Source organism: Thamnophis sirtalis, unplaced genomic scaffold, assembly GCF_051295495.1.
Source record: "Thamnophis sirtalis isolate CommonGarterSnake01/CBP01778 unplaced genomic scaffold, rThaSir2_p1.2 scaffold_6, whole genome shotgun sequence".
NCBI lineage: Eukaryota > Metazoa > Chordata > Lepidosauria > Squamata > Natricidae > Thamnophis > Thamnophis sirtalis.
The window spans coordinates 60457235-60484081 of record NW_028261386.1 but is presented as its reverse complement, the minus strand read 5'-3'; the positions used below and the strand labels follow the sequence as shown (position 1 = coordinate 60484081).

The 26847-nt window shown below is 34.7% G+C and overlaps 1 protein-coding gene across 2 annotated transcripts in view; it reads left to right on the top strand.

Moving 5' to 3' along the window:
• LTBP1 (latent transforming growth factor beta binding protein 1) overlaps positions 1 to 26847 on the top strand; it is a 208087-nt gene that overhangs the window by 156096 nt on the left and 25144 nt on the right. Inside the window, exons 15-25 of one of the 2 annotated variants that reach the window (XM_014058956.2) lie at positions 489 to 614; positions 2370 to 2492; positions 5049 to 5168; positions 9716 to 9838; positions 11621 to 11752; positions 13372 to 13494; positions 14150 to 14275; positions 15276 to 15401; positions 18907 to 19050; positions 23663 to 23842; positions 25862 to 25948. In XM_014058956.2, the coding sequence (XP_013914431.2) occupies positions 489 to 614; positions 2370 to 2492; positions 5049 to 5168; positions 9716 to 9838; positions 11621 to 11752; positions 13372 to 13494; positions 14150 to 14275; positions 15276 to 15401; positions 18907 to 19050; positions 23663 to 23842; positions 25862 to 25948 (1410 nt within the window). The remainder of the gene's footprint in view (positions 1 to 488; positions 615 to 2369; positions 2493 to 5048; positions 5169 to 9715; positions 9839 to 11620; positions 11753 to 13371; positions 13495 to 14149; positions 14276 to 15275; positions 15402 to 18906; positions 19051 to 23662; positions 23843 to 25861; positions 25949 to 26847) is intronic. The other variant, XM_087717961.1, reaches the window with a different exon arrangement.

Below are 26847 nucleotides of genomic sequence, written 5' to 3'. Positions count from 1 at the left end.
ACACATTTAAGGAAGGAAAATTGAAATTTCTTAAATCACTCAAGAATTCCATAATTTCATCATTTTGGAATCCTAATACAAACCTAAGCAATTTTATGATAAGTTTACTAGGATATTTGCAAAAAATGTAACTCAATATTTAAATTCCTCATATAATCTAACATTAAATCTATATAAGTAAAATAGAGCAATCTTACAAGATTGTACAAGCTGAGGGCATACAATGCTTGCTCCTCATATTCATAAATATATAATGGTCCATCTAAAAGATCAGCAAATGTAGATTTCATCTCCAAAAAACTTAATGCCCCAAAACTGGTAATTATATTTTTTGAATCAAATTTTATATAAAATCTTATGTAAACACATTTGAAGATTTTTTTTAAAAAATAAGTAGGTCCTTAAGTACATAACGGGGAGTGAAGCGATGGTAATGTAAAGAGTCTGGGGTGTTTTTGAGTCTTAATATATTTTTATTTCTTTTACAGATATTAATGAATGTTCTCAGACTCCTCATCTCTGCTCCCTTGGGCGTTGTGAAAATACAGAAGGAAGCTTCCTGTGTATTTGCCAGGCTGGGTTCATGGCCAATGAACAAGGAACAGATTGTGTTGGTAATTACTGAGCTTTATATGAGGCAGCTTCTTAATCCTTAAGGCTAATGATCAAGAGCATGAATTTGAAATATATTGGTGTGATTAGAAAACAAGTTAGAAGGAAAGAATTTGATTGAATAGATGCATTCCTAAAAAATGCTGCACAATGCCATACTATAGTGGTAGTTAATATTTGATCACAGTTACAGAGGAAAAGTTATTGTTCACAATACAGACTTCAAATATATATTTGAACAATTGTACTTCCTTGACAATAAAATGTTGGTATAAGAACTATGGTAATATCTGAAGCACAAGAACAGAGAGAATAGGGGTTCCAATCAAAGTATTTTCTTCAGTAGACTCTGAAGTTAATATAATTTCTAAATAGCAACAACAATGTTTACTGTAAATATTGGTTCATTTCGGATATCTATGCAATTTGCTGAAATGGTGCTTGAGAATGTCAATTTCTAGTTATTGGTTTGGGGATACATTGCCCAGGATGTTGAGGGATAATATAGAAAGAGAGATACTCCCAGATCCGCAAAATCAAAATTACATTTACTGGGAAAAGTTATTTTGAACACGGATCAAGCACTTGCCAGAAATTGCAAAAATTGTGTCTAATAATGTGGGTTTTTACATGCTAGACCTGAAACAATCATCTGTCCCAGGTATCATTGTTAAGTTCTCTATATAAAACAACAAAGTTGGAGTATTTCTTTCATTCTGTTTCCACCAAGATACAATCACTTTTAAAAATGGATGCCTAATATGGACATTAATATATATGGTATATGTTGATATAACAAGACTTGACTATTTTTGTATCTTATTTTAGCATTGTTTTCCCTCATAAGTATAACTCAATCATTCTGCACTATTCTCTCTCTATTGATATTATCTCTATCTATGTGTATAAAATAACACTAACAAAAGAGGGATAATGAGAGATATTGAAATAATGATAGATCAAGTATGAGCAATATAGTTAACATTTCATTTAGCAAAACTCAAAACATTTAATGTTTATTATTTTCATTATTTTAAATTTATAATTCATTTTAAAGAACACTGCCTATCATTAGGTTTAAAAAACAACAACAACCCAGGATCAACTTTATTTTGTATAAAGGTGTTACATTTTTCCTTTTATATAGGAAGCTTGCTAAAAAAAAAAAGACAAAGAATAAAGATATACCTTAATGTTAGATCATATTCTTAGTATATGAAAGTCCCAGGTCCATTGTCTGACATTTCTAGATAAGCTGGAAAAGTCTCTTGTCTGAAACTCTTGATGAGTTATTGACATTTATATACATTATAGATATACAGTATATCTATATACTTCTAACTAAGTAAGGAGCGTTTTTCACAGACCCTAGTCATGGCAACTTCTGTTGATACCCAAGTAGCAAAAAAGGTGTTTACAAATTGGGGCTACTGCAGAACAGACCCATGAGTTACAGGTAATATATGATGATATTTTTGCAAGGACCCAGCTCTTCTAAATTTAAAAAATAAGATCTAAAATAATCCATGGATTTAGTATTCTATGAGTGGTGTTTGTATCTGTCTGCTGTCTGCCTGGTTATTACCTACCTACCTACCTACCTACCTACCTACCTACCTACCTTCTATCTATCTATCTATCTATCTATCTATCTATCTATCTATCTATCTATCATCTATCATCTATCTATCTATCTATCCTGCTGTATTGTTGCTTAATGTTTGTATTAAAATTATCACAAAATTGGTTTTTTTTAGATGTTGATGAATGTGCCAGGCCTGATACATGTGGAGAAGGACTATGTAAAAACACCATTGGTTCATATAAATGTGAATATTGTGACAGGGGATTCCAGAGGAACAGAAGGGGCCAATGTGAAGGTGGGTTTTTTTAATGTCCCCTAAACAAATTTCCTGACTACTTAGCTTTAACTATGTTATAATTCCAGAGGGGGGGGGGAGTTCAAGGAAAATTAAGTCATTAGAAATGTCAATAACTAGCCAAGATGACAAAAACATAATTAAATGTGTATCATGACATCATAATCCTTTGTTACCTACTTGCCTGCAACATTTCAATGGAAGTAAAGAAAGAACTGAATTTGCTCTGCAGCACATACTTTGCCACTCTCCTCCCTTCTGGTAACACAAATAAAGACCATATGCTATTGAGAGTAGCACAAGCAAAGCAACCTTTCCTCTCCTTTCCACATGCTAAGCCATAAGGATTGTATAGTCCATATCAGAATGCTCCTTAGGTCCTATGGCCTCAGTTTTCCTTTCCCTTTTTCCTGGGTGACTAGAGATAGTTCAAAATAAAGTATTAGGATGTAATTACCTGCCATTTTTACTTTCGAAGAATGCCTCCAGGGCCAATTCTTTCAAAGTAATTCTGGAGCCAGTTTTCTTTTTGAAAGCCTGCCAATCTTCTAAGGTCTTCTTGTATGTGCTTTCTTAATCTATTAAAATTCTGGAAGGACTGAGAGCCTAATGGACAACATGAGACACACCTACAAAATCAAATTGCAGATCTTCCAGAATCAGCATGGATGGCAGCCAACAATATCAGTAGCCTCAGTGCTATCTGTGTTTTGGGGATAGATTTCATTTATTATATAAACTCTATAAAACCATAAACAATTGAATGGCTTTGCCTTAGGAAACACATTATCTTTTTAATTTGTTAATCTTCTGTCCTGAAATTGCTTATAAGGTTGTTATTTCCAATGAAGGTAATTACTTTAGGTTATATAATAGCAAGAATTACATACCAAAAAATCCATTTGTACTTGGAACAAAATACTGGCAGAAAAAAATCAACTTCAAAGAAACTAAACATCTAACCACAAAAACATGTGAAATTGGATTTTGGCATGAAGTTTCCTGGTTTTGAATAGGAAACTGATGAAAATTTACTTGAAGATTTCATATTTTCATTGTCTTTACAGTATCTACAGTATATCATTTTTATCAAGAATATATTAATCATTTAAATCTATCATTTCTAGTTCAAATAGCTTTAAAAATGGATTTTAAAATGTGCTGTGTCTATGTGGTGTAGATATGAAAATCGTGGAAATGTTGCCATTATACTTGTAATAGAAGTGGAAAGCTGGACACCAAGAAATAGATTTAAACATCCTATAGTTTTATTGGAGAAGCATAACATATTCATTAATAATGAATCAATGAAGAGTTTAGCCTCTCCTTGTTAATTGATTGAGAAGGCTGACTTTGGAAGTTAGGCACAATGTACCACTGGGTTTGCTGCGTTGCTGATAGAACATTTTTCTCTCAATAAGTTGCAGATGTGAAGTTATCTTCCCTATTTTTTGCTTGGAATTAACCTGCCTTCTCAATCCTAGATAGTAACTACTTGTTCCTTATTGGTGTTTCTCATTCATGACATTCCCCATTATCCCTCTTAATCTGTTCTCGAATTGTATGTAATTGTATAAGTCTCTTATCTGCAAGGTAAGTTATGCTTTGTACAAAAATCTTAATGGAAATGAGTTGTGGGAGATGCAAGTAGGGTTTAACAGGTAAGACTATAGTTTAATATTCATGTGATAAGTAACTATATTATTATGTATATTCTCTGCATTATTGCTAAACCACTGGGCTTAGATTCAGGTTTTTTTTGAAACAAACAAACAAACAAAAAAACCCAGGAAGCATCAAGGACAAACTTCTGCTTGATTTCAGAATAGGACATTTGCAAACATAATTTTGCTTAGTCAGAATGTATTCGTAGCATCTTTATTTCTTAATTTTATGTAATCATTAATCTATATTAATGTCTTTTTTGACAAGAAATTAAAATCTTTAAAATCTATAAGTAAGAAGTAAATATATGTAAATATATACATCGGGGAGGGGAGTAACACAGCCATTAACTTATTTACTACCCTTTTTCAATGGAAATCAAAGAAGAATCTTTATTCTTTTAGAGTGTATGGAATTAAATTAAGAAATAGTGCCTTGCCTGTGACCACTGTGAAAGCAGTATAGATTAATGGAGATGGAATTCTAGTTTTTAAACACTAAAAGTGAGCAAATTGAATGTAAACTGTTTTGAAGGGGAATCCCCTGTTTTTGAATTGGAAAAATTCAAAGGATAAATGGGCGCTTTAACTGTGAACTTAGCTTGAAAAAGAGTTTTGTGATCAAGATGGAGCATTTGAAACTCAAAATGGTATATTTTGAATTTGACTCAGTTCAGATTCAAAATGTTTTGCACTTTCCATAAATTGCCAGGCACAGTCTACTTAATATTACATAATATATTTTAGTGGACCTCTGGCATTTGTATTACAGTATTTAAGAATCTGGTCTATAGCGCCAATTTTGAATACCTTCCTACATACTATTAATGTGTTGATCTTTATTTATTCTTTAATTACCATTAAAATTTTCACTGATGTTTTGTTTTCATAGACATTGATGAATGCTCAGTGCCACATACATGTCCAGATGCAGAGTGCATTAATGCTCCTGGTTCTTACCAATGTGTCCCTTGTAGAGATGGATTCAGAGCCTGGAACGGAAAGTGTCATGGTATATATTTTCTTGATTCCCCCCCCCTAAAATCATGTTGAAATCAGGATAAAAAGTGCACATAACTCAGTTTATGGAAGATATTTTTGTGCATATTTCTCCTGGATATAGGCAATTTTCCCTAGTATCTACATTTTGGATAGACTGTTTTTCCTAAGGTTTTGTTGTTGTTGTTGTTTGTTTATATTTAAACATATTTTGTTACACTTTCATGCCAGTTCATTGGCAAGAAAATTTAGCTCAATTTTAAGTCATCTAGATTTTCCACTTCGTAGTTGCCTTTGTTTGTTTGTTTGTTTATTGGCTTGTTTGTTCATTTATTAAATTTGTTTGCTTATTAAATTTTTATGCAGCCGATCACTCCTACAAGGTGACATTAGGCACAAGTAAATAATAGTTATAACAGGTTAAAAGATTAAAATGAGTCAAATTAAAATATTATTAAAATTGTATTATATTATTGTTAAGTTAGTGAGGTGCTATTTCTGAATAGCCAATGGTGGGCAAAAACTTTATTGCTTAGTTAAAATTTTAAAAACCATACTCTGATCTACATAATCACTTTTCCTGTCCATTTTAGTCGTGAATTCAGCTTTGCAAATACATTCTTTTGCATTTCTGCTAAAATAGGAGGCAACCGGGAACTGCACTTATTTATTTAATCTGTATCCTTAATATTAATATCCTTAAGGATATTAATATCCTTAATAAAAAGCTTTTAACAATATTAAAATAACATAATAAACAAAAAGTTGAAACAATAATAATAGGCATGGAATATAAAAATAGGAACAAATAATAACTTTTATAGTTTAATCTTTAAATAACTTTCAAAGATAAATTATGTTCTATAACATTTAGCAGTCAAACATCACAAAATGCCCCAGAAGCACAATAACTGCAGCCTACTAAAAATATTTCAAGTTTTCAGTGGAAAGTTTGGAGCTGGGAAATTTGAAGTAAAGTCTGTCTAGTTTTCTGGTGTCCAAAGGTATTGGTGAACAAAGATTTATGTATGTAAATATGTATGTATGATGTATGTATGTATCTGAAGGGCAGCTACCATGTTATTCATGTGCTTGTGCATAAGCCTGTAATAATTTGTAAAATTTAATGTAGCGTACAGCCGACATTGTGAGTCTGACAGCATAGAGTCACATCATAGAAGGCAGGAACTGTTATGTAGTTAATTCTCCTACTTGTCTTGCTCCATGTCAGATCAGACATCAGACTTTGGGCTTCAGTAAAGGTCTGGAGGATAAGGCTAGTTGCCCGGCAGATGGTTAGATTTGTAGGCATAAAGGAGTAAATGTAGGACACTCTTGTACAGATTATGTCTGCACCTCAGAATGGGTCTAAATTTTTTGGAAATGTTGGCCTTCTGCTAACAATAACAGCCTGTTTCTCTTTCTCGTCTTTCATAATAACCAGACATCAAGACATAACAAAATAAATGTCGTGGCATTTTTGCATTCGAAATTTCCCTGATCCTGCTTAGTTTCATCTGATGTGCACTTTCACCAAGTCATTTGCTTGTCATGCTACTGTTTATCCAGGAGTGGAGGCAGAAACCCATGGTTGATGCTTTTGACATTGGCCCTGTGTGTCTAAAAACATCTTTCCTTGGCGTCATTAATAATAAACTGAAGCCAGAATGTAATTCCTTGTTTACCAAGGAAATATATTTTACCCTTTGACTCCTTTCCACGGCCATTTCACTTCAAGTTTTCCATGCCTCTATCATAGGCTCATATATTACAGTGAAAGAACAATAATATTTCAAGGAGCTTGGCCTAGCTCCTTCAGTCTGGTTACATAAACTGCATTATCTGTCTATCTCAAACATTGTTAGATTTTTCATAATTCAAGGCAGTTTATTGAATAGAAAAATAAGATCTCATAACCCATTATCAACCCAGATGTGCTGATATTTTCACCGCTTTGCGAAATGCAAGCAAGAAGAGGGTCCTCTCTGTACTTGAAAGGGCAAAATATTCCTTCTAGTTCCTACCTCTAGACTTTATATGGGATTGATTCTTGAGTGCCAAGCCATGTAAGGTTTTATATTTTAAACCAGCACCTTGAATTGAGCATGGAAGCTTATTACTTATCAATGTAGTCAGCTCGGCACAGGTTTAACACTCTACTCCTATTTTTTTGTACAAGTCGAAGAAAATGTGTGCCTTATTTTTTTAAAAAGCTATCCTTTATTTTCTTTAGAATGTATATCTTTGAATACATTAGCTAGAACATATGAGAAATCGTTTTCTGAAAAGAAAATCCAGCTAAAAGAAATTATATTTTCCGGTATTGTCTAGAATCCGACTGCATGGCTTTTAGTGTCTGGCAGCAGGGAAAGATAATTTTATTACGTTGGCACTGACTCTGGCTTTTGGCATCTTATCCTGTGATGTCTGCTTTCAAAGCAGAAAGGAACATTTGAAAATGACAACCAGAGCAGACAAGCATTCCTTGGTACAGTCTTTCATTGTGCTAGTCCTTGTTGGCAAACCCTGAGGGGCTTATTCAGCATTTTCTGTGATCTTAAGCAGACATCCTTTTTACAGCCTTTCTGAACTTCACCTATAGATATACTTTCGTCCATTATAAAAACTTACTTTTCCATTCTTCTAAAAGCAAAATAAAAGTTGCTTTGATAAAATACAAATATCAAGGACATTTGGGGTGGGGGTGGGGACCCACCAAACTTGCTTTTCTTATGGTTCTCCACTACAAAAAAATCTTACTTAATGAGTAACATTAATAGTGTGGTGTGAACCATTTCCAAATGGCCAGAGCACCTAGTGAACTCTGAACCCTCAAAAATCTGTGTTGTTACATCCTCTTGAAGATTCAGGATCATGCTGTCAAGGCCCTTCCTGTGCCATCAGAGCATAGAGTACATTTCGAGCAGAATTACCAGTCAGGCAAAGCTAACCACTGGTTGAAGAAGAAATCGGAGAGGAGCATAAAGTATCAGAATCAGAATAGGATAGAGCTGGAAGTGACCTTCAAGGTCTTCTAGTCCAACCCATGCTCAAGCAGGAGACCCTATACCATTTCACACCTGTGACTTAAAAACCTCCACTGATGAAGGCAAGTTGTTCCACTGGTTAATTGTCCTCACTGTTGGGAAGTTTCTCCTTAATTCCAGGCTGCTTCTCTCCTTGATTAGTTTCCATCCATTGTTTTTTGTCCTCCCTCTGGTGCTTTGGAAAATAAGTTGATCCCCTCCTCTTTGTGGCAACCTCTCAAATACTGGAATACTTCTATCATGTTCGCCCTAGTCCTTCTTTTCTCTGGACTAGCCAAATCCAAATCCTGCAATCTTTCTTCATGCTGGATGAAATGCCCCTCCAAATAATTTGCACCAATTGAGTTTGCATTCATTTTTTAGTATTTGTACTTCATTTTTAAAATGTAGAAGATATATATTTAAAGACAACGTTTCTAGTACACAGCTTTACAGTTTACAGACTTGCCTCTCTAAAGTGACTAGATATTGTAATTCATTGTTCTAGTATAAATTAATTTATCCTCAGTTTTTACTTGATAAGTTTCCAGAGGGAATTGGAAGTGACAATTAGAGTTAGGATTAAGAAGAGAAATTTGTTTACTCTGAATTTGAATATGAATTTATCCAATTTCATATTTTAAATAATAACAAATAAATATTGAATTTTTCAGAATAAGTTTGAACATTCATTTCTCCAAATTTTATGATCCTCTTTGCCAGCTTAAAAAACAATTATGGAAACAATCTAGTATATGTACATAAAATAATGTATACAATTGTATTATATTAGAGGAAATTACAAAAATATGTGTACACAAGGAAATTTGCAAACACAGATGCATCTGCTTGGAGAAATGTATATATCATAGTACATATATCTCTTAGATTCAGAGGAGGGAACAAGGATAATTGGAGAATTAGAAAGGTGAAAGAAATTAGAAAGGTATAAGAAGAGATTAAAGGAACTGCAGCCTTGAGAAGAGATATTTAAGGGAGTAAATAGCATTCTTCAAAAGAAAGAATATGAAAGACTGATACAGAAGTCCAAGAATTGTTCTCTATTATCCCTAGATAGACTTTAAATAACATATATAAATTACCGGAAGGCAAATTGCAGTTGAATATTAAGAAAACAATGAAAAAAGTCTGAGAATAAAACTAATTACCAGTAACATGATACATTCCTTTCACTACATGTACTGAAGCAGAACTGGATACCCATCTATCAATGATGCCCTAGTTTTGGATCCTTATAAATGCCAGGAGTTGAACTAACACAAATGTTTTCTAATTCTTTGATTCTCTTGTGCTTTTTTAAAAAATAACGAATAAGAGCAAGTGTCAGATAAATGGGATTTAATAGATTCATCCATCCCTACTAGTTAAACAAAAGTATGAGTATAAAAGGAAATTTGACTAAAGGTTTCATTGAAATAAATCGATGACAATTTATTGACAGATTCTATGGAAAATGTTTACATCGTGTTAAGTAAACAATGCAATGTTTAAAATTTATCTTATGTATTCACAGATGTAAATGAATGTCAGTATAGCAGTCTTTGCACAAATGGCCAGTGTGAAAATCTTGAGGGATCTTTCAGATGCCTTTGTAGCCAAGGTTATCAACTTTCTCCAGCAGGAGACCAGTGTGAAGGTAAAGACATGACTAATACTTATGTGATTTATTTAATGGCAAGAAAGCTATTAAGCATGGTCATCCTTGTTTCTGGTGGCAAGATATTATAAAGAAAATGAACTACTAGAAAATAGCCACTGTCTCCTGGTAGGAGCTGACCCTTAGCAGGCACCCACAATTTATTGAATAGGATAGACAGAAACTATTAGGAAATTCTATGATATTCAGATTTTGAGCCACACCGAGCTCTGTAGGTAGAGCCCAGCACCTTGAACTGCATGTAGAGATATAACATGGCAGTTCCATGTTCTGGACTAGCTGGAATTTCCGGGTAGTTTCAAAGGCAACTTCATGTAGAGCAAATTATAATAATCTAGAAATGACAAAGTATGAGCATCATCATTGCTTCTTGTTCCAAATAAGGCTCCGGGTAGGCAAAAGCCCTCATGGCTACAGTTTCCCCTGTCCTTTCTAGGGGAATGCAGCCCTATCAAGAGTCAAAAATGGCACTGACTTAGAGTTAGCTCCTCACTCAGCAGCCACTCCATCCTGTTTAAGTGAAGCTTCATTTTCCCCATTCAAATTTGGATAGCCTCCAAATGGTACATCATGACTTCCACTGTCTCTCTCAAGTCGAGGGTGGAGAAGTATAACTGAGTAATATCTGTATATTAATCGTACCTCAACCGAAACCTAATTCTTTGGTAGTTTCATGTAATTTTTAGACAAAATAGAGAAAAAAATTAAATTCTAAGACCTTCCATAACAAAGGGCCCACGATTTTTCCATCCCACAATCACTGTAGGGACCTGCCTGCTTAGGTTGGAGTGGAACTGCAGGTATCATAACAGTGTGCCTTCAATTCCCATGTCTTTCTAGTAATCTAGAAGGATACTGTAATCTACAGTACTGTAATCTGATGAAAGATCTAGGTAGGCAAGAAATGTATTATTCTCTGCATCCAAGTCCTATCCATGTCCATCTGTGAGAGCAGCCAATTCAGTTTCTGTCCAATGCCCAGGTTCAAACATGAACTGCCATGAGTCTAGGTAATCTATGTCCTCCTAGGTCTTCTGCAACTGCAGCCCCACTACCTTCCCCCAAAAGTTATGGTCTAATTTGAAGTCCCTCTCTAGCCAGGTACGGCAGGCATCCAGTCCACAAGTGGAAAAGCTGGAATTGCAAAGGACCTCATCCATTTGATTCACGGTTTTAAAAACCCCAAGTAACACCACAGTACATTACTTTGCTTATCTCCATAGATTCTACCCCCTTATGTTTCAACTCGGAGTGAGTGCCAGCCATTTTGTTTGTGGAATGAATCTGCAACTAGTTATTTTGCTTGGTATGTCAGCAGCACCATCCTGTAGCCACATATGTTTTTTCTACTTTTCATGTGGCTTTTAAATGACTATTCCTGCTGAAATGCAACTGTTGGCATGTCTGACAGTTCTTAAAGTATGAGAAAGGAAAAAGTTATTGTAAACTCATGAGTGAGCAACAGCTGAATATGATTGGAGTCAATTTCATTAAAAATAATAGTAATGTATATCCAGATCCATCTATCCAATTTCTCCTGTTTTCAACCTGCCAGTATTACAACATGGGTAATTAATACAGGAAAGACAACTTACTCTATCAAACAGCCATATTGAAATTGCTAATAAATGTAATGTGTTTTGATTCAATTCTTAATACTCTGCAAATATAACTATATGAACATATTTTAAAACTCTTAAATAGTTAGATGTGGGGAGCAGATTTTAAATAACTACCTAAATGTTTATTGATCCTTTGCAGATGTAGATGAATGTCAACATCAGGAGCAGCAGCAGCTCTGCATAAATGGGCAATGCAGAAATGTAGCTGGATCTTACAGGTGTATTTGTGAGCAAGGCTATCAGTTGTCACCTGCAAGAGACTATTGTGAAGGTATATCATAACTTTCATTTTTACCATGTTTGCGTGAACAGTTCAGCCAAATGCTATTTTGTGAATTACCAAATGTTATAATCAAAACAAATATTCTTAGAAAATTGTGCCTGGTTTAAATATAGCATTGTTAGCCAGGGATCAAGTGCTGAAAAAAAAATACATAAATGCTTTTGCGATTCATGAAATCTGAATTCTTATATGACTTAGATTTATATAAGAGGAGAAATGGTTATAGCATTTAACAGCTGTGTGGAACATAGACATTCAAAAGTTTTCTTTTCTGTATAAATACAATTATCTTCCCTTGTTGACATTCCATCTGTCAGATATGTTACATATGGGCTCTGTTTAATTTTTTTTCTGCTGGCAAGTGATTTTATAGATAGATAGATTTGCCCTGAATAAAAAGAGACTTGAATTTGTCTGAGTCTTTCCCCCTATTATATTCTTATTTAAACTTCGTTGTCTACGAACTATGGTTTCCAAACAATCTGAATCAATTTTTAAAATACTTTGGTGGGGTGAGGAAAGCTACATGTAAGTCATAGTTTTTAAAATGTTGCTGGCATTCTTATAGCATGTTCATATTATTGTAACCCTTAACAAATGAAATACCATTTGTTTCCCCTTCATTTCTAATTATAAGACAAGTTAAGTAAAACAACTGTAGGATTACATGGGTTCACCATCATTGTAATATATTTAGTATCTGGATTTATGAACATGATCCTTCTTTACATATATATTAAATCTGTTCTTTCATAATTGTTTCATCTAAATTTGTAAGTGGTTTCTGGCCAAAGCATCTATTTTCTCTCCAGTAGCTTTAGCTTTGATAAATCATAATAGTACCCTCATATTTCAGCTTCATTATCAAGTAATATAATGAGCCATACATAAAATTATTATTTTATTTTGCCATAACTTCTATAAATATGATACAAGATTTTCTCAGTTTATTTTAAAAATATTGTTTTAAGCATTTTTTTGTACTTTATATAATTTAAATGAGCACATTTTTAAATTTTTATTGCCTTTAAAATAATATTAGGAAAAAAAACAGTAAGGGAAACAAAACATAAAGTACATTATCAAAAAAACTAGCACATGTTTTTAAAAAGTGAAAATGCAACAAAAAACAAGATATAGATGTATAATATGTTGTTAAAACAATAAACATTTGCAGTTCTATATATAATTATCTAATACAAATATTTTTTGTATAAAATATACTTATACCAATATCATGCTTTATTTAATTTACTGTGTTTTGTATAAATGACTCCTATATATATCCATACAAAGTCTGTCAGCAAATTGCTATTTATATCCTAATACTGTTCATTCAGCCATCAATGATATGCATGTGTATTCCAGTGTTGCCCAAATTATTAGAAAATTATTAGCACCAATTGTTGGCTTCCAGTGCTTGAAATTTAGTACATTTTAGTAACATTTGAAGGATAGGTCAATATTTTGTTGGCTTTATAGTATCCCAAAACATACTTTTTACGTGATTCACTCAAGCATTCTTGTATGTCTGATCTTTCTATAGAGAGATGTTGCTAAAATAAGTATCGTCTAAAACAGTCTGTCTGAAATTGGATTTCTTTCAGATATTAATGAATGCCAGGAAGACAAGAATGTTTGTCGTGGAGGTACTTGCATTAATACCAAAGGGTCTTATGAGTGTACCTGTCCAGAGGGCTTCCAGTTAATGCCTTCTAGAGGCTGTCAAGGTACAGTATCACTCAAGGATTTCTAGTCTTTTTTTAAAAAGCTAAGAAATGTAATTTTGTATGGTTAAAATTATTGTATGATCATTTGTTTAAAGATTGAAATATATGACTACTCCTGTCATTGTAGCGTTTGTCAAGCACTACCTTGATATGCTTTTTTAGGAGGCAACTTGTTATCCAAGAAGCTTATTTCAATACCAGCATATGACTCTCAGAAACAGATTAAACATTAGTTCAGTAAGTTAGTGGGAAGGAGAAGAATCTCATTTCACTCTTGGAGGCTAGTTAATTAGTAGGACACAGTTATCAATCATGGAATTCAGAGGTGAGTTGCAAATCCGGGCGCTAGCAATTCACTCGTGATTGTGCACATGCTCGCGCGTGACACTTCTGTGTATGCGCAGAAGCGTCCGAGCGGGTGGGCAGAGCCTCCCGCCGCCGTCATTACTGTTCGCCCGATCCAGGCTGAACCAGGAGCAACCCACCTCAGATGAAATTTTTATTATCTGTTAACAAAGATTTTCTGTCTGTGAGTTTCCCATATCTCAGTATTTCAGAAATGGTGGTACTATATTAAATATTGATGATCATTTTAGAAGTACAGGGCTCATATTAATATAAATTTCTTTGATCTCTGTTTTTGTGTTCCCTCCAGATATCAATGAATGTGCAGGATCCAACCTCTGTTCATCCCATGGAAAATGTTTAAATACTGAGGGTTCCTTCCGCTGCATTTGTGAACAGGGTTTTATGGTTTCTAGAGATGGCCGAACATGTGAAGGTGAGATGGGTTTGGCAGAGCTTTGATTATTACATCCGATCATTAGTTTTCATTCTTTCTCTACAAAGACTCTCATAGAATACCATGATCTACAAAGATAACCAAAGATATCTTTATATTTCACTGTCCAACGTAGGATAATGATTTGGATAAGTTAACAGCAGCATAATGAATTTAGCAAGGTGTCAACTAGTGGTTCCCAGGCAAGAGAGAACCATTACATAAATGTGTACGAGATGCCTAAGGGCACCAAGTGAACTACCAAATATTCATGACACAAAAATATGGAGCAAGATGAAGTCTTTGACTTCCGTACACTCAAGAATCAAATCTAGCCAAATTGTGTATAAGAGTAAGCTACGGCTTTTAGATAAGCTATGGCAGCTATGTTTTACTAGGTGAGGCCCAAGAGGAAGAAAAGAATGAGATTGCCCTCGCTTCCTATTGAGCCAAGTTAATACGATCTTCTTTCCAACAATATTAAGGAGTAAATGGTCAGGACAAATCCAGAAAACTACAGAAGAATATGTGGTTCATATTTGACCATAGAAAGATAGCATTGCAACAGTTTATTCCCAACATAAGCAGATATTTATTTCTAAATGTCTTTTTTTCTGTACAATTTGCCTCAATATTATGTTCACTAATATAAATGGATATAATGTTAAGAAAGTCATTGTAATATGATAGTTAAGGTTATAGCATGGATTAGGAATATTCACTTTCAACTTCTTTCAAACAGAAAAATTGGGCTGACTTTGAGCCATTCACTCATTTATTCGTTCTTTCATTCATTTAATCATTCAATTTTTACAGCCACCCATTTCACATATGTGGCTCTGGGTAGCTTACAAAATTAAACCCTAAACAATACCAATATCATTATCTTTCAGTCCAACTCAATCTCACAGGGCTATTGTTAGGAAGAGGCTAACTTGCTCTTAGAGTAAAGGCAGAAGTACTACTACTAATCACAACAACTATAATTTGCTATTTTCAGATATTGATGAATGTGCAAACAGCACTATATGCGGTGACCATGGTATCTGTGAAAATTCCCCTGGCTCCTATCGCTGTCTTTGTTATCAGGGATATCAATATCTACAGGATGGGCAGGGCTGTGTGGGTAAGATGTTACATTTTAATCATTTTCCTTGACAAATCAATTTTCATGGAAATGTTAAGTTTCTTTTTATTTTTGTTATGTGGAGAAATAAATTTATCAATGACTTTTTAATATCTTATTATCTTTATTATCTTACTTTTTTAGAATCTTTTTGTGAAAATATCAGGCTCTTCGTAAATCTGGTTAATATTATTGACATAATTTAATTTTTTAAGGTTTTTTTAAATTGAAAAGGTGACAAACCAAGAGAGTGGTTAGTATAATGGCATAAAGGAGCCATGGTGGCACAGTAGATAGAATGCATTATTGCAGGAAAACTTTGACCACAGCCTGGAGTTTGATCCTGACAATCCTGTTATCCTTCAGGGGTCACATGGAAACTTGGTAAAAATTATATTAGAGTAACTTCCCAAACAAACTCTTTTTCCAATCTTCTGACCATGATTGTTGAGTAATTACAATAATAAAAAGATTCATAACAATATACAGTACATCGAGTACATATCAGAAAGCAAAATTCAGAAAACCAATATGAATTTCAACAACAATACAATTATTTCACAGTCATCAACATAGTGATACATTTAAAACAATACCATGGTATAAGACCATGTACCCTATAAACACATCTGTAGTAACTGAAATTGGGTATTAACCTATAACTATCATATAAAGTAGCATGGAATAACTAAATTCTACCCAAAAAAATCTTCTTCCAGTAAAAAGGCCTTTAATCCAGTGGTGGGTTCCAGGTGGTACAGCCCAGTAAGGGCGTACTGGTGGCAGCTGGGAGCAGTGGCCACCATACCAGAATGGTGTTTCGTGAGCTCACTGACCCGCCCGCATTCCTTCCCTCTTTTTGAGGGGAACGGACCAATAGTGCACATGCACACAGCGTACGGCGCTTGCGTGACCCCACTGAGCAGCTGGGGTGTCACAGGGTGATTGTGTGCGCACGCACACATAGCAGACATGCCCGAGGTGGATGCCCAGCCCCCGTCACAGTGTACCAATTGCGATGGGATCTGGAACCCACCACTGCTTTAATCCATTTTAAAAGCCAGCAAATTTCCACAGAGTGGGATGGAGTTGGTTTCAGAATTATAGAACAAGTTCTTGAAAGACTGGATCCTGAAGACCATGACACTGAATCAAGGAACTGAAAGAAAGCAACAAGGACTATAGGGAGAAATAAGGGAAGACAGTCACTGTGGAGTTTGTGACTGGAAAGCTGTCAACATAAGATGTGCTTAAACTGGGCACTGGTTCAAATTGGGATGCCAGTGAGTAGGCCTACATTGTATGGAGACATGAGAATAACATGGAAAATCCAGAATACGATTGTTTTGGACTAACATCACAGCATGACAATGAAATAAGAAATACCTCAAGATTGGTGGCACAAACGCTTTCCCTTCATTTTGAAGTTGAAAACAGATGAAAACCTTCTAAAATAGAATAAAATAGAAATTGTCCAAGTAAAGGAAGAAACTCCTCTTAATTCATATGTGTGACACTAGTTCCGCCATTCTTAAGTCCTACTGAAAATATCAAGTTTCACCTCTGATGCATCCCTACTCCAGGTTTCCCTTCTGTTCTTTTTCTACCTTTCCTCCATCTTCCTACCATTCTTCCAGTAGACAAGGAATCTTGAGAGTTAGGGAGGGGGCACCAAGAAACAAATCTTATCAAGACCAAAAACCCAAGATAAAGAGAACAAAAGCAAACAAAAAGGTTTCTCCAGCCTCTGTTTGTTTGGGGATTTAGAATGAGTTAGATAACAAGAAAAAATAATTAAAATCCTACCCACTAGAAATGCATTTTTCCCTTCAAAAAACATTCTGTATACTGGAAATAGTTGAAGGGCAAAGCTGAGGAGGGTGAAGACCTTCCTCCTTTGTTTTTCCTGTAGAGCTTTTAAAGCCCCTGACTATTCTCTTTCCTAATATGGGAAAAGGAATGGGTCTCCCTGGCCAAAACTAAATAAATGAATCATTTAGCAAATAAACAATATTCCCTTCTCAGCAAGGTTATGGGCAGCTTTCATTATCTTTGATAAAAGTGCCTTTAGCTATTTTAATTTATCTGTTGCAGCCCTGCCAGATAAGAGGCTCAAGGCCCAGAGACCCATGTGATAAAAGAGCAAAACAAAGCTCTTTGGAAAATAGTTGAAGCATTGAACAATTTAAGTCATCAGTTGCAAATTCTGCATTCACCAAAGTAGTCTGCTTATATGTGCAGACTGAAAGTATCTCAGAAACAAGAGAGTATTCCAAAAGGAAATGGTAAAATGATAATTTTAAGAAGAGTTTCTGCCCTGCTACTCTCATAACTGCTTGTTCATTAATCTAAGTTCGGGGCCATGATGGCCAATATATGGTTGAGATCCAGATTTACATAGAGGTCTAACATGCAGGGAAAACTATATTTGGAGTGTCTCTTTAGAAAGTCATGCTTCCATATCCAGGTTCATCGGAATGGGAGGAAAAAACATCACCCTGATGCCACAGAACTTCAGATCATTCATTGCTAGATATCTCATGAGTTATGACTACTGTAGATCTGAACCTAAATTTCAAAGTCCCAGAAAATCCTCAAAATTGTTAAGCAATATACATTTTCATTTATATAACCACTTTTTGTGTGATTGAGTTCTGTTTTATGTCAGTTTTTTCAAATCCTCTCAGAGTTATAAAATGTTGTAAGACAGGGCTCAGAAGAAAAATAACAATTCCTCACTGTGAATTCCTGTTCTCTTAATCAATATGAGGGCATTCAACCTGCCTCATATTCCAGAACTAGAATGTTTATGCTGAATTATATCTGCCCTAGGCATACGTGGATGGACTTTAGTGATGTCTGAGTTTTTCCCCCCAAGTTTCTTATTTCCTTTTATGCCCTTGATACATGTTAATAAGTCTTTTTACTGATAACTGAAACTTATTACAATTGTAATAGTTTTCTTGGTTTCTGTTTTAAGTCTTGAGAGGCAGTTTCGCTTTTTCTCTTCCTTGGTCTGACGGCAAGATATCTCATTACAAATTTGCTCCAGAAAGAGATGATATTTTGATTCTGCAGTATGGAACGCCTTCCATTTAACCCATAGAATTTGTCTTTGGGGATTTTTTTTTTTTTGGTAATATTCTGAAGTCATTGCTGGAATATCATCTGCTAGATCCACCCTTAGCAAATGCAACATTTTTAGTATTATCGTACAGTTTGCCAAGTTAAGGTGCATTCCTGAATTCCAGTTGTGGGAATGTTAATGACAAATTGGAATAAATAATTATATGAGTTAAGTTCAACAATAATTATGTTAGTTATATAATAAATGGAAATGCTTTAAAAAAATAAATATGTTCAGTTTCCCAGCTGATAACACTGATTACACAGAGAAATAATAACACTTTGGTGGTGGTGGTGGTGGTGACGACGACAATGTTAAATTTAATAGAACAGAACAAAATGAAGAAAGTTTGGATTAATATTATACTTTATTTTTCAGATGTGAATGAATGTGAAATGCTGAGTGGGGTATGTGGCGAAGCTCTCTGTGAAAATGTGGAAGGCTCCTTCCTATGTCTGTGTTCCAATGAAAATCAGGAATATGACCCAATGAGTGGACTCTGTCAATTCCGCTCCTCAACAGGTAATGCCCAATGACTCTAAATTATCTCCTGGTTAACATGTCTTTAGTCTGACATGCTGATTGTGTCAAATTGTTCAGTCATATATGCAGATGTTAATGATAATAATGAACTAATGGCTGTGAATATTTGAAAATTTGTTATTTTAAAAGTTATTTACATTTCCTGCCAGTTTCTGATGCTTATCCGTTCTTTAAATATCATTTATGCATAGATTTGTTATGTTTTCTAGTTTGGATTCTTGAAGCATCTCAGGATTACACATTTCAAAAAACTGATACACAAACCATTATCAGGTTTAAAATGATAGAATAAAAATAAGAACAAATAATCAATTAAAACCTATTGCAGTCCCTGTATTAGGTTCTTAAAATCATCTCTTTTAATGTATTGACTATGAAGCTAAAAGCAGAGGCTTTCATTGCATTGAACCAATTATTTTTGTTAAAACAAATACATACAGTACTTTATCCAATTCAGAATTCAGAATAAAGTAGATTAAAAATACATAATATATTACTAATAACAATAGCAAAAATAATAATGCTACAATATATCTGTTAAAATTTTTGTATAGGCTAATCTTAAGTGTAAGATTAAATGATGGATATTGTCTAACTATATAGTGTTAAAATTGCATACTAAGCAAGCCTCAATAAAATTATTCTAAAACTAAAGCTGTACTTTCGAAAAATATCTGTGCCTAAAAAAAATTAATAACCTATTAAGAAAGCAGTTGAAGAAGACCATCAATGAAAACTCAAAACGGCATAGCTTGAGCAATTCTACCACAGAGTCTCCACAGCTGTGCTTTGTAGGATCACTGTGCCAGTTCTCTATATCAAATAAAACACCTCTATGTTCTTTGGAAAGGTCATCTTAGGACAATGAATAGGAACCTTTTGTGCTTGACATGTGAAAAATCAGAAAATGATGAACTTGACTCTGCTGGTGTGCCACTCAAAACATCATGACATATCACCTTTAATACCCGTATGATGGGTTCTCCATCACTGTCTTAGGAAATAAGGAAGCTGGATGTCCAGCCCTTTTCTTTACTTGGTTGTCTATAGAATAAAGATTTATTTTGGCTATACCAGTATTATAGGATGGAGTTAAACTTGAAATACAAAAATAGATGTCCAAATTAAAAGAATATTGGAAATTTGAAATGCTGCTGAATTCTGTTCCAGAGATCAGCATAACAGAGACTGCTGATATCTCAGAAGTCCAGCAAAATAATGTCAATTTTCTTCATTATGACACAAATTAAAGCATGAATAAAAGAGCAAAGGTTACAGCTGGATGGAGAAAAAATATTTGTTTAAACCGATCCAAACACTTACTAGAATTAATCTCCATGCTCTTCAATAATATTTTAATTTTTGTGTGTGCTTTAATACCTAAGTATATTCCTTTTTGTTGCCCTGAAAGCCAATGATTTGCCACAGTGGTTTATTTTTGTGAATATTAATTGCCTTCTCATTTTACTGAATTATTTGCTTAGAACTACACTTCATGCCGCCTTCCCAAGTAAAGTCTTGCAGTCAGATTTATTCTGGACACCGTAAAGACTTTTCTTCTAACCAAGCCTAAAATAATCATCTCTGTAAAATAGATTACATTGGTACATCTTTCAAATGTCTCCAGAGATTTGCAGCATGAAGTAAATCATTACATCTATGTATATGCTAATAATATCAAAGAAGACTCATAAATATGTAAAACTGGTTTATTCTGTGTCCATTTCTATTGTTTTCATAAAAGTGTTTTGTCTCATTCAGTTTCCAAACTTTCACAAAGCCTCTCTAACTTTTAGTCCCAGCTGTGTAAATAACTATTTTAAAAATCAGGACACTAAATGGAGGGAAAATTGAAACAGAATTACAAAGGATGTTTAAAAAATCACTATGAGTTTCACATTCTGTTGCAGCAAAAATAATAATTTTGAGACTGTGTTAATTTGTACTCTGCTTGACACGGGAACCCAACTTCTTTAATTTGTCCCATTGGCTAATATTTTGGTCTAGCTGTGTATTTTTTTAATCTTCTCGATATTCATGATGTATGTCGATATATGTAGATGATTATTTTGTGTGATAGAGATAGATTTCACCGGCAAAAGTCATGTTATGCCCTCTCCTCTTCCTCCTCCTCCTCCCCTGTTTCTTTCACCTGGTCTTTTGAGTGCCTTTTTGTTCAGTGAAAATAATGTATGCTTTGGGGATGATATACAGATCCTTCTCTCATCTTGGAAACACCAAATTATTCCAGCTACATATCATACATCATACGTGTGATATGTAACATTCTTAATTTGGTTCTTCTTAGACAGTGGATAATGCCACACATAATAATATATATTTTATGAAATTCAGACATTTTTAAAAACTATACATGCCTGATGAAAAGAGAGAGACCTTAGACTGGATTAGTTTGTCTGCAGCATATTTATTGATCTTGCAAAGAATAAAAGCAAGATGAGAATGCTGTGTGAATGCAAGATGAGAAAGTGTGCTGAATTTTAAAAACTTCATGTTGCTTTATTTATGTGTTTTTTATAATAGAAACATATGTTCTTCTGAAGGCAGAAAATACATACATATCTAAATGTATAATAACCAGTACATGAAATGGAGCTACCTAACTTGAATTATTATTTTATATATGACAATTATCTAATTGTTTTGGGCAGCTCAGAGAACTTTTTCGGGCTATTCATTTTTAATTAGTGGTACTGTAGGCATCTCTTCTGGCATTGCATCTCCTGGGGCTGCTTGAAAAACTAAGGAATATTGCAAGATAGGCACACAATGGGAAACTGTGTAGGAACAAATTAAATAAGGTCTTGTCATACCTCCCTTCCAGCACTCAGATCCTAAAAAATAAAATCCATGGATAGAGCCCATCGGGGTTCATTAAATTATTAAACTGGATCAATCTAAATAGGTCCTATGTCCCTGAAGGGTCCAGCAATGCCAGCAAACAAATGATTACTGTGGAAAGGAACTAATAGTTATTCCACCACTCTTACCAAATCATGTCACAACTATTCCAAGACAAAAACCAGATCTAATATTTCAACCCTTGATTTGTGTCAGCCCTAAATCACTTGGGTCAGGTTAATGGTTGCCACAAACTCCCTAATTGTCTCCATTCTACATCACCCGGGGGGGGGGGGGAATGAAAGTTCCCCCAGAACAATCAGCCTTTGGGACTCAACTGCTAACCCCATAACAGGACCTAGCCACTATTGATATACAATAGGCTACAGCATCAACAAACACAGCTCTCCCTAGAGTTGAACTTCCACCAAAGAGGCTCACATTTGGTTATCTGCAGATCAAAAACTTTACTAAACAATGTTCTTATAGCAACTAATGTCCATCTAAACTAGCAGGACTGAGGGGAAAGTGTCAGTTGGTAGGGCGAGCCCAATAATTCTGGATCTGTCCCCATCCTGTTCTGTCTGAATTTAAGAATAATCTCTTGCCTTGGTTCAGCAGTCTTAACGTGCTATTAAATTTGATTCTCTGTCAACTGGGTTGACGTAAGCACATTGGCATGAAACTGAAATTAAGTTTTACAAGCTCATGCTCAGGGATATTTATGAAATTGATGTCCAGAACTTGGGGGAATTACTGGAGCCAAACAGAAGCCGTATGAGAGCACATTGAAGAGGCAGGATGCTCACAGCTGCTGCTGGCTCAGACTCTATGTCAGAATAGAAGGAGAAACCTAAGAACTAGGTTAACACTAACCTTTCTTTCCTCTGTCTATACTAAAAGATGCTTTTTCAAAAGGCAACTGGAACTGTTTTTTTCCCTTGAGGTAGAAGAAGAAGAAGACATTTCACTTCTCATCCAAGAAGCTTCTTAGATGAGAAACAAAATGTAAGAGTCTTCTTCCTCAATTCCGTTTGCTTTTTGGAAAAGCACCTTTGAGACAACTATGACTTGGATGACTGAGAATCTCTACAGACCAGGGGTGAAATCCAGCAGTTACTGACAGGTTGTGGAAAACCGGTAGCGGAAATTGTGAGTAGTTTGGAGAACTGGTAGCGGAAATTTTGAGTAGTTCAGAGAAGCAGCAAATGTCACCTCTGGCTGGCCCCAGAGTGGGATGAGAATTGAGATTTTGCAGTATCCTTTCCCTGCCATGCCCACCAAGCAACCTCATGCCCACCATGCAACCTCATGCCCACCAAGCCACGGCCACAGAACTGGTAGTAAACAAAATTGAATTTCACCACTGCTACAGGCATTCCTCTGTACTAAGGAACCAGTCTCAACTACAGCTACCTCTTTCAAGATGTTTAAGTCAGGAGATAAAATAAATGAGCAAATCTTATTTTAAAAGGGTTCCTGAACAGAGGAAAGATTGGTGGTTGAGTCTGTAATTTCATTGTCTGATTCTAATCTCTGAAACATAACCAATAAAGAGCCTGATATTATATTTACATTGACCCACATCATCAGCTTAATATCAGGTTATAGATATTGTGAATTGTTTTAGATGGTTTTTGTTTAAGCACTGTATTTATTTTTTAGTTGATAACTTCCTGCAGTTATCAACTACATATTGAATGTATCTTTTACTGTTTGCTTTTCCTAGAGATTCCAGACAGAACCAAAGAAACAATTGAAAAGAAGGAATGTTACTACAATCTAAATGACGCAAATTTTTGTGACAATGTCTTAACATCCAATGTTACAAAGCAAGAATGCTGTTGTACTTTGGGTGCTGGCTGGGGTGACAACTGTGAAATATTCCCATGTCCCGTGCTTGGAAGTGGTGAGTTACCCTTTTCCATTCAGTGGCAATTATTGTGCATAACGTTATGGGGATGCTCAGTGGTTACGTAACTAAAAAGTTCTTGCTCTTAGCAATCATATTTTCCTAAACAACTTGGATCATTGAGGTTAATATTAGGGAGAGGGGGAGAGATGCAAGCTGGAATATTTGAGCTTTTCTGTCAACTGAAAGCTTTACTTGCATGAAAGATATCTACATTGGAATCATTCAGTCATATAAAATTAAAAGAAAGTTAATGTTTTAAATAGTAATAGTTTTTTAGAATACATCTGTCTCTCTCACACGTGGCTGTAAAGACTATATGTTTTAAATTTTCCTTGTGCTACCTAAGATAGGGATTTTGTTTGCCTAATAGTAGTTAAATGTATAAAAATTCTGCCTCAGAACAAAAGTGCCCATAACAGATTGCAAGTCCTTAGTTCTTTTCATAACTCCGGGTTGTTTATTATTTTATTAAAAGATTGCTGTATTTCCTTTAAAAAGAAATCTAATGTTGTTTTGCAACAAATAATAAGAAAAAGGTTTCTGATTTACTCCTGTATATAACTTGTTGGGGATGGAGGAATGAATGTGATTGCACTGCAAGTAATTCTCAAAAAATATATTAAAAATGTTGCCAGTTTTCCAACTCCAATTCCATAGAATTGTTGCAACAAACTTGCTTTACAGATTACTTGTATTTGTGTTAGTATTTGGCTAGGAAACTTGCTTACAAGGGCCAAAAAAGATTTTTCAGGCTTAATTTTTATTACTTCCCCCCCTCCCTTACCAACTGAAGTCTATCACATACTGAAAAATTGGCAGTGTTCAACTCATTTTTGCTTTCTAAAAGAAAGATTATCTCAGCCTTTGCATTTTCTTTGAATTGTGCAGCTTGTGTTGTATGCCGGTTGTACCTTTTCCTGGATCAGGAGGCCCTATTCTCAGTTACTCACATTGTAGCTACTCCCTAAATGGACTATTATAACATGGGGCTGCCCTTAAAGAGTATCTGGAGTTTCAGCTAGTGTAAAATGCAACAGCATTGGCATTTATATGTATCCCAACAACGGCACATTGTTTTAACAATTTGCTTCCAGTTCCAATTTAAGGTGCTGGGGAAGACCTTTAAAGCCCTACAATCATGGCATCTTATTTGAGGGTTCACCTCACCCTAGTTAAATCCAGCTGTCCCATCCCTTTCAATCCTTCAGACAAGGAGCTTTATTTGGCAGAACCCAAGAGAAGAGCCTTTTCTGCCGTGGTACCAGTGCTATCGTTTCCCCCAATATGAAGTTGGTACCAGCTCTTTGTAATATCATTCCCCCCAACCCTGCTGGCCTTCCGGAAGACCCTCAAATTTTGATTTTGCCATAGGACCTTGGGAATCCCATGGAAGTGTGGAACCCCTTAAATTACTAGCATAAGTTTGATTGCATTCTTCCCTATCCTTTTGTTATTATAGCTTTTAATTGTTTCTAAGTCATTTTAATGGATACATTATACTGATTGTTTAGTATTTGTTTTAGTTGTGTATTCTGCCCATAAGTCACATGCAAATGAGATGGGCAACTATATAAATCAGTCAATAAATGGTTGTAAATTAGTTTGGGTAATAGAAATCTGCTAAAGAAAAGAAGCTGAGCTCTGCAACCAAACTTAAATTTAGATTAATTACAATTCCAATAATAAGCTAAAATAAAGTTACACATGTACTACTATACAAATTAATATAAAGATTCCAAATTTGCATCTTGAAAATATGTCATACTCATGGAATCTTAAGTTGTACGTACTGAGGGCAAACTATGCACTTAAATCTTACAAGCCATGGATACTAAAAGGAAAAGAACTGAGTTCTCAATAATCCCATATATTTGTACCATTTAAAAACTTAAAATCTGAAGCGTGATATTTAAAAATCCATTAACACATTCCTGTTATAGAAATGTTGCTATTGATTTCAGTCTGTAATGCACAAATATTCTAAATGGATTTTTGATTTTATCTTCCGGCTAGCTGAGTTTATTGAGCTGTGTCCTGAAGGGAAAGGGTTCATACCATCTGAAGAACCACATTATGGAGATGTTGCACATAGTTACAAAGGTCAGCCTTGATACAGACTTGAATATAGACTTGAATAAATGCCATGGTTTTAATATTTGTTCATAATTATTGTTTCCTTCAACTGCTGTTTATTTGAATTATTTTTTAACTTTTTTTAAACCGACCAAGACTTTAATCCCGTAAAGTGTCAATGCAGTTAGATGATAAATGATGTATTGGTTTGGTACTGCTGAAAATATTTTAAAATTCCTAGGATGTATGTGAGCCAGTGTTCCAAAAGGTACAGTTGTATCTGTTGGACTATTTAACCAGGTCAACTAAGGAATATCATTGCTGGTTTTGCTTTTGTTTTCCCTCAGATTTCTTTATTTAAAGGAATATAATTGGTTCTCTTCTTTAGAACTGCTCATTTCCCTTTAAAAACATATAATTCTCTTTCAGCAATCCTAGACATGCCATTTTGGGGATATCTGAGCTTCTAAAAACTTTGCTTTATTATGTGGGTGTCTAGTTTTTATCCAGATTTTATTTTTTTACTGTACTGCTCAATTTCAGGAAAAATGCTTTAAAAATATTAGAATAGCCAAATCTTTCATTCTCAAGAATATCTTTAGAATATCCAGCAAATAGAAAACATTTTCTTAGTATGATATTGTTAGGATAATATGAGTAGACTTCAAATCTGTTCAAAACAACTACCGTATTTTTCGGAGTATAAGATGCACCGGAGTATAAGACACACCAAGGTTTTGAAGAGGCAGATTTTTTAAAAAAATAGGTAGGTAGACGGATAGAGAGATAGAGAAATACAGTGGGGTAGGTAGGAGGAGAGAGAGTGTGAAGGTAGGTTGGTAGGGAGAGGGAGAGAGAGAGAGAGAGAGAAGGTAGGTAGGTAGGTAGGTAGGTAGGTAGGTAGGTAGGTAGGTGGTGTTTCTGCT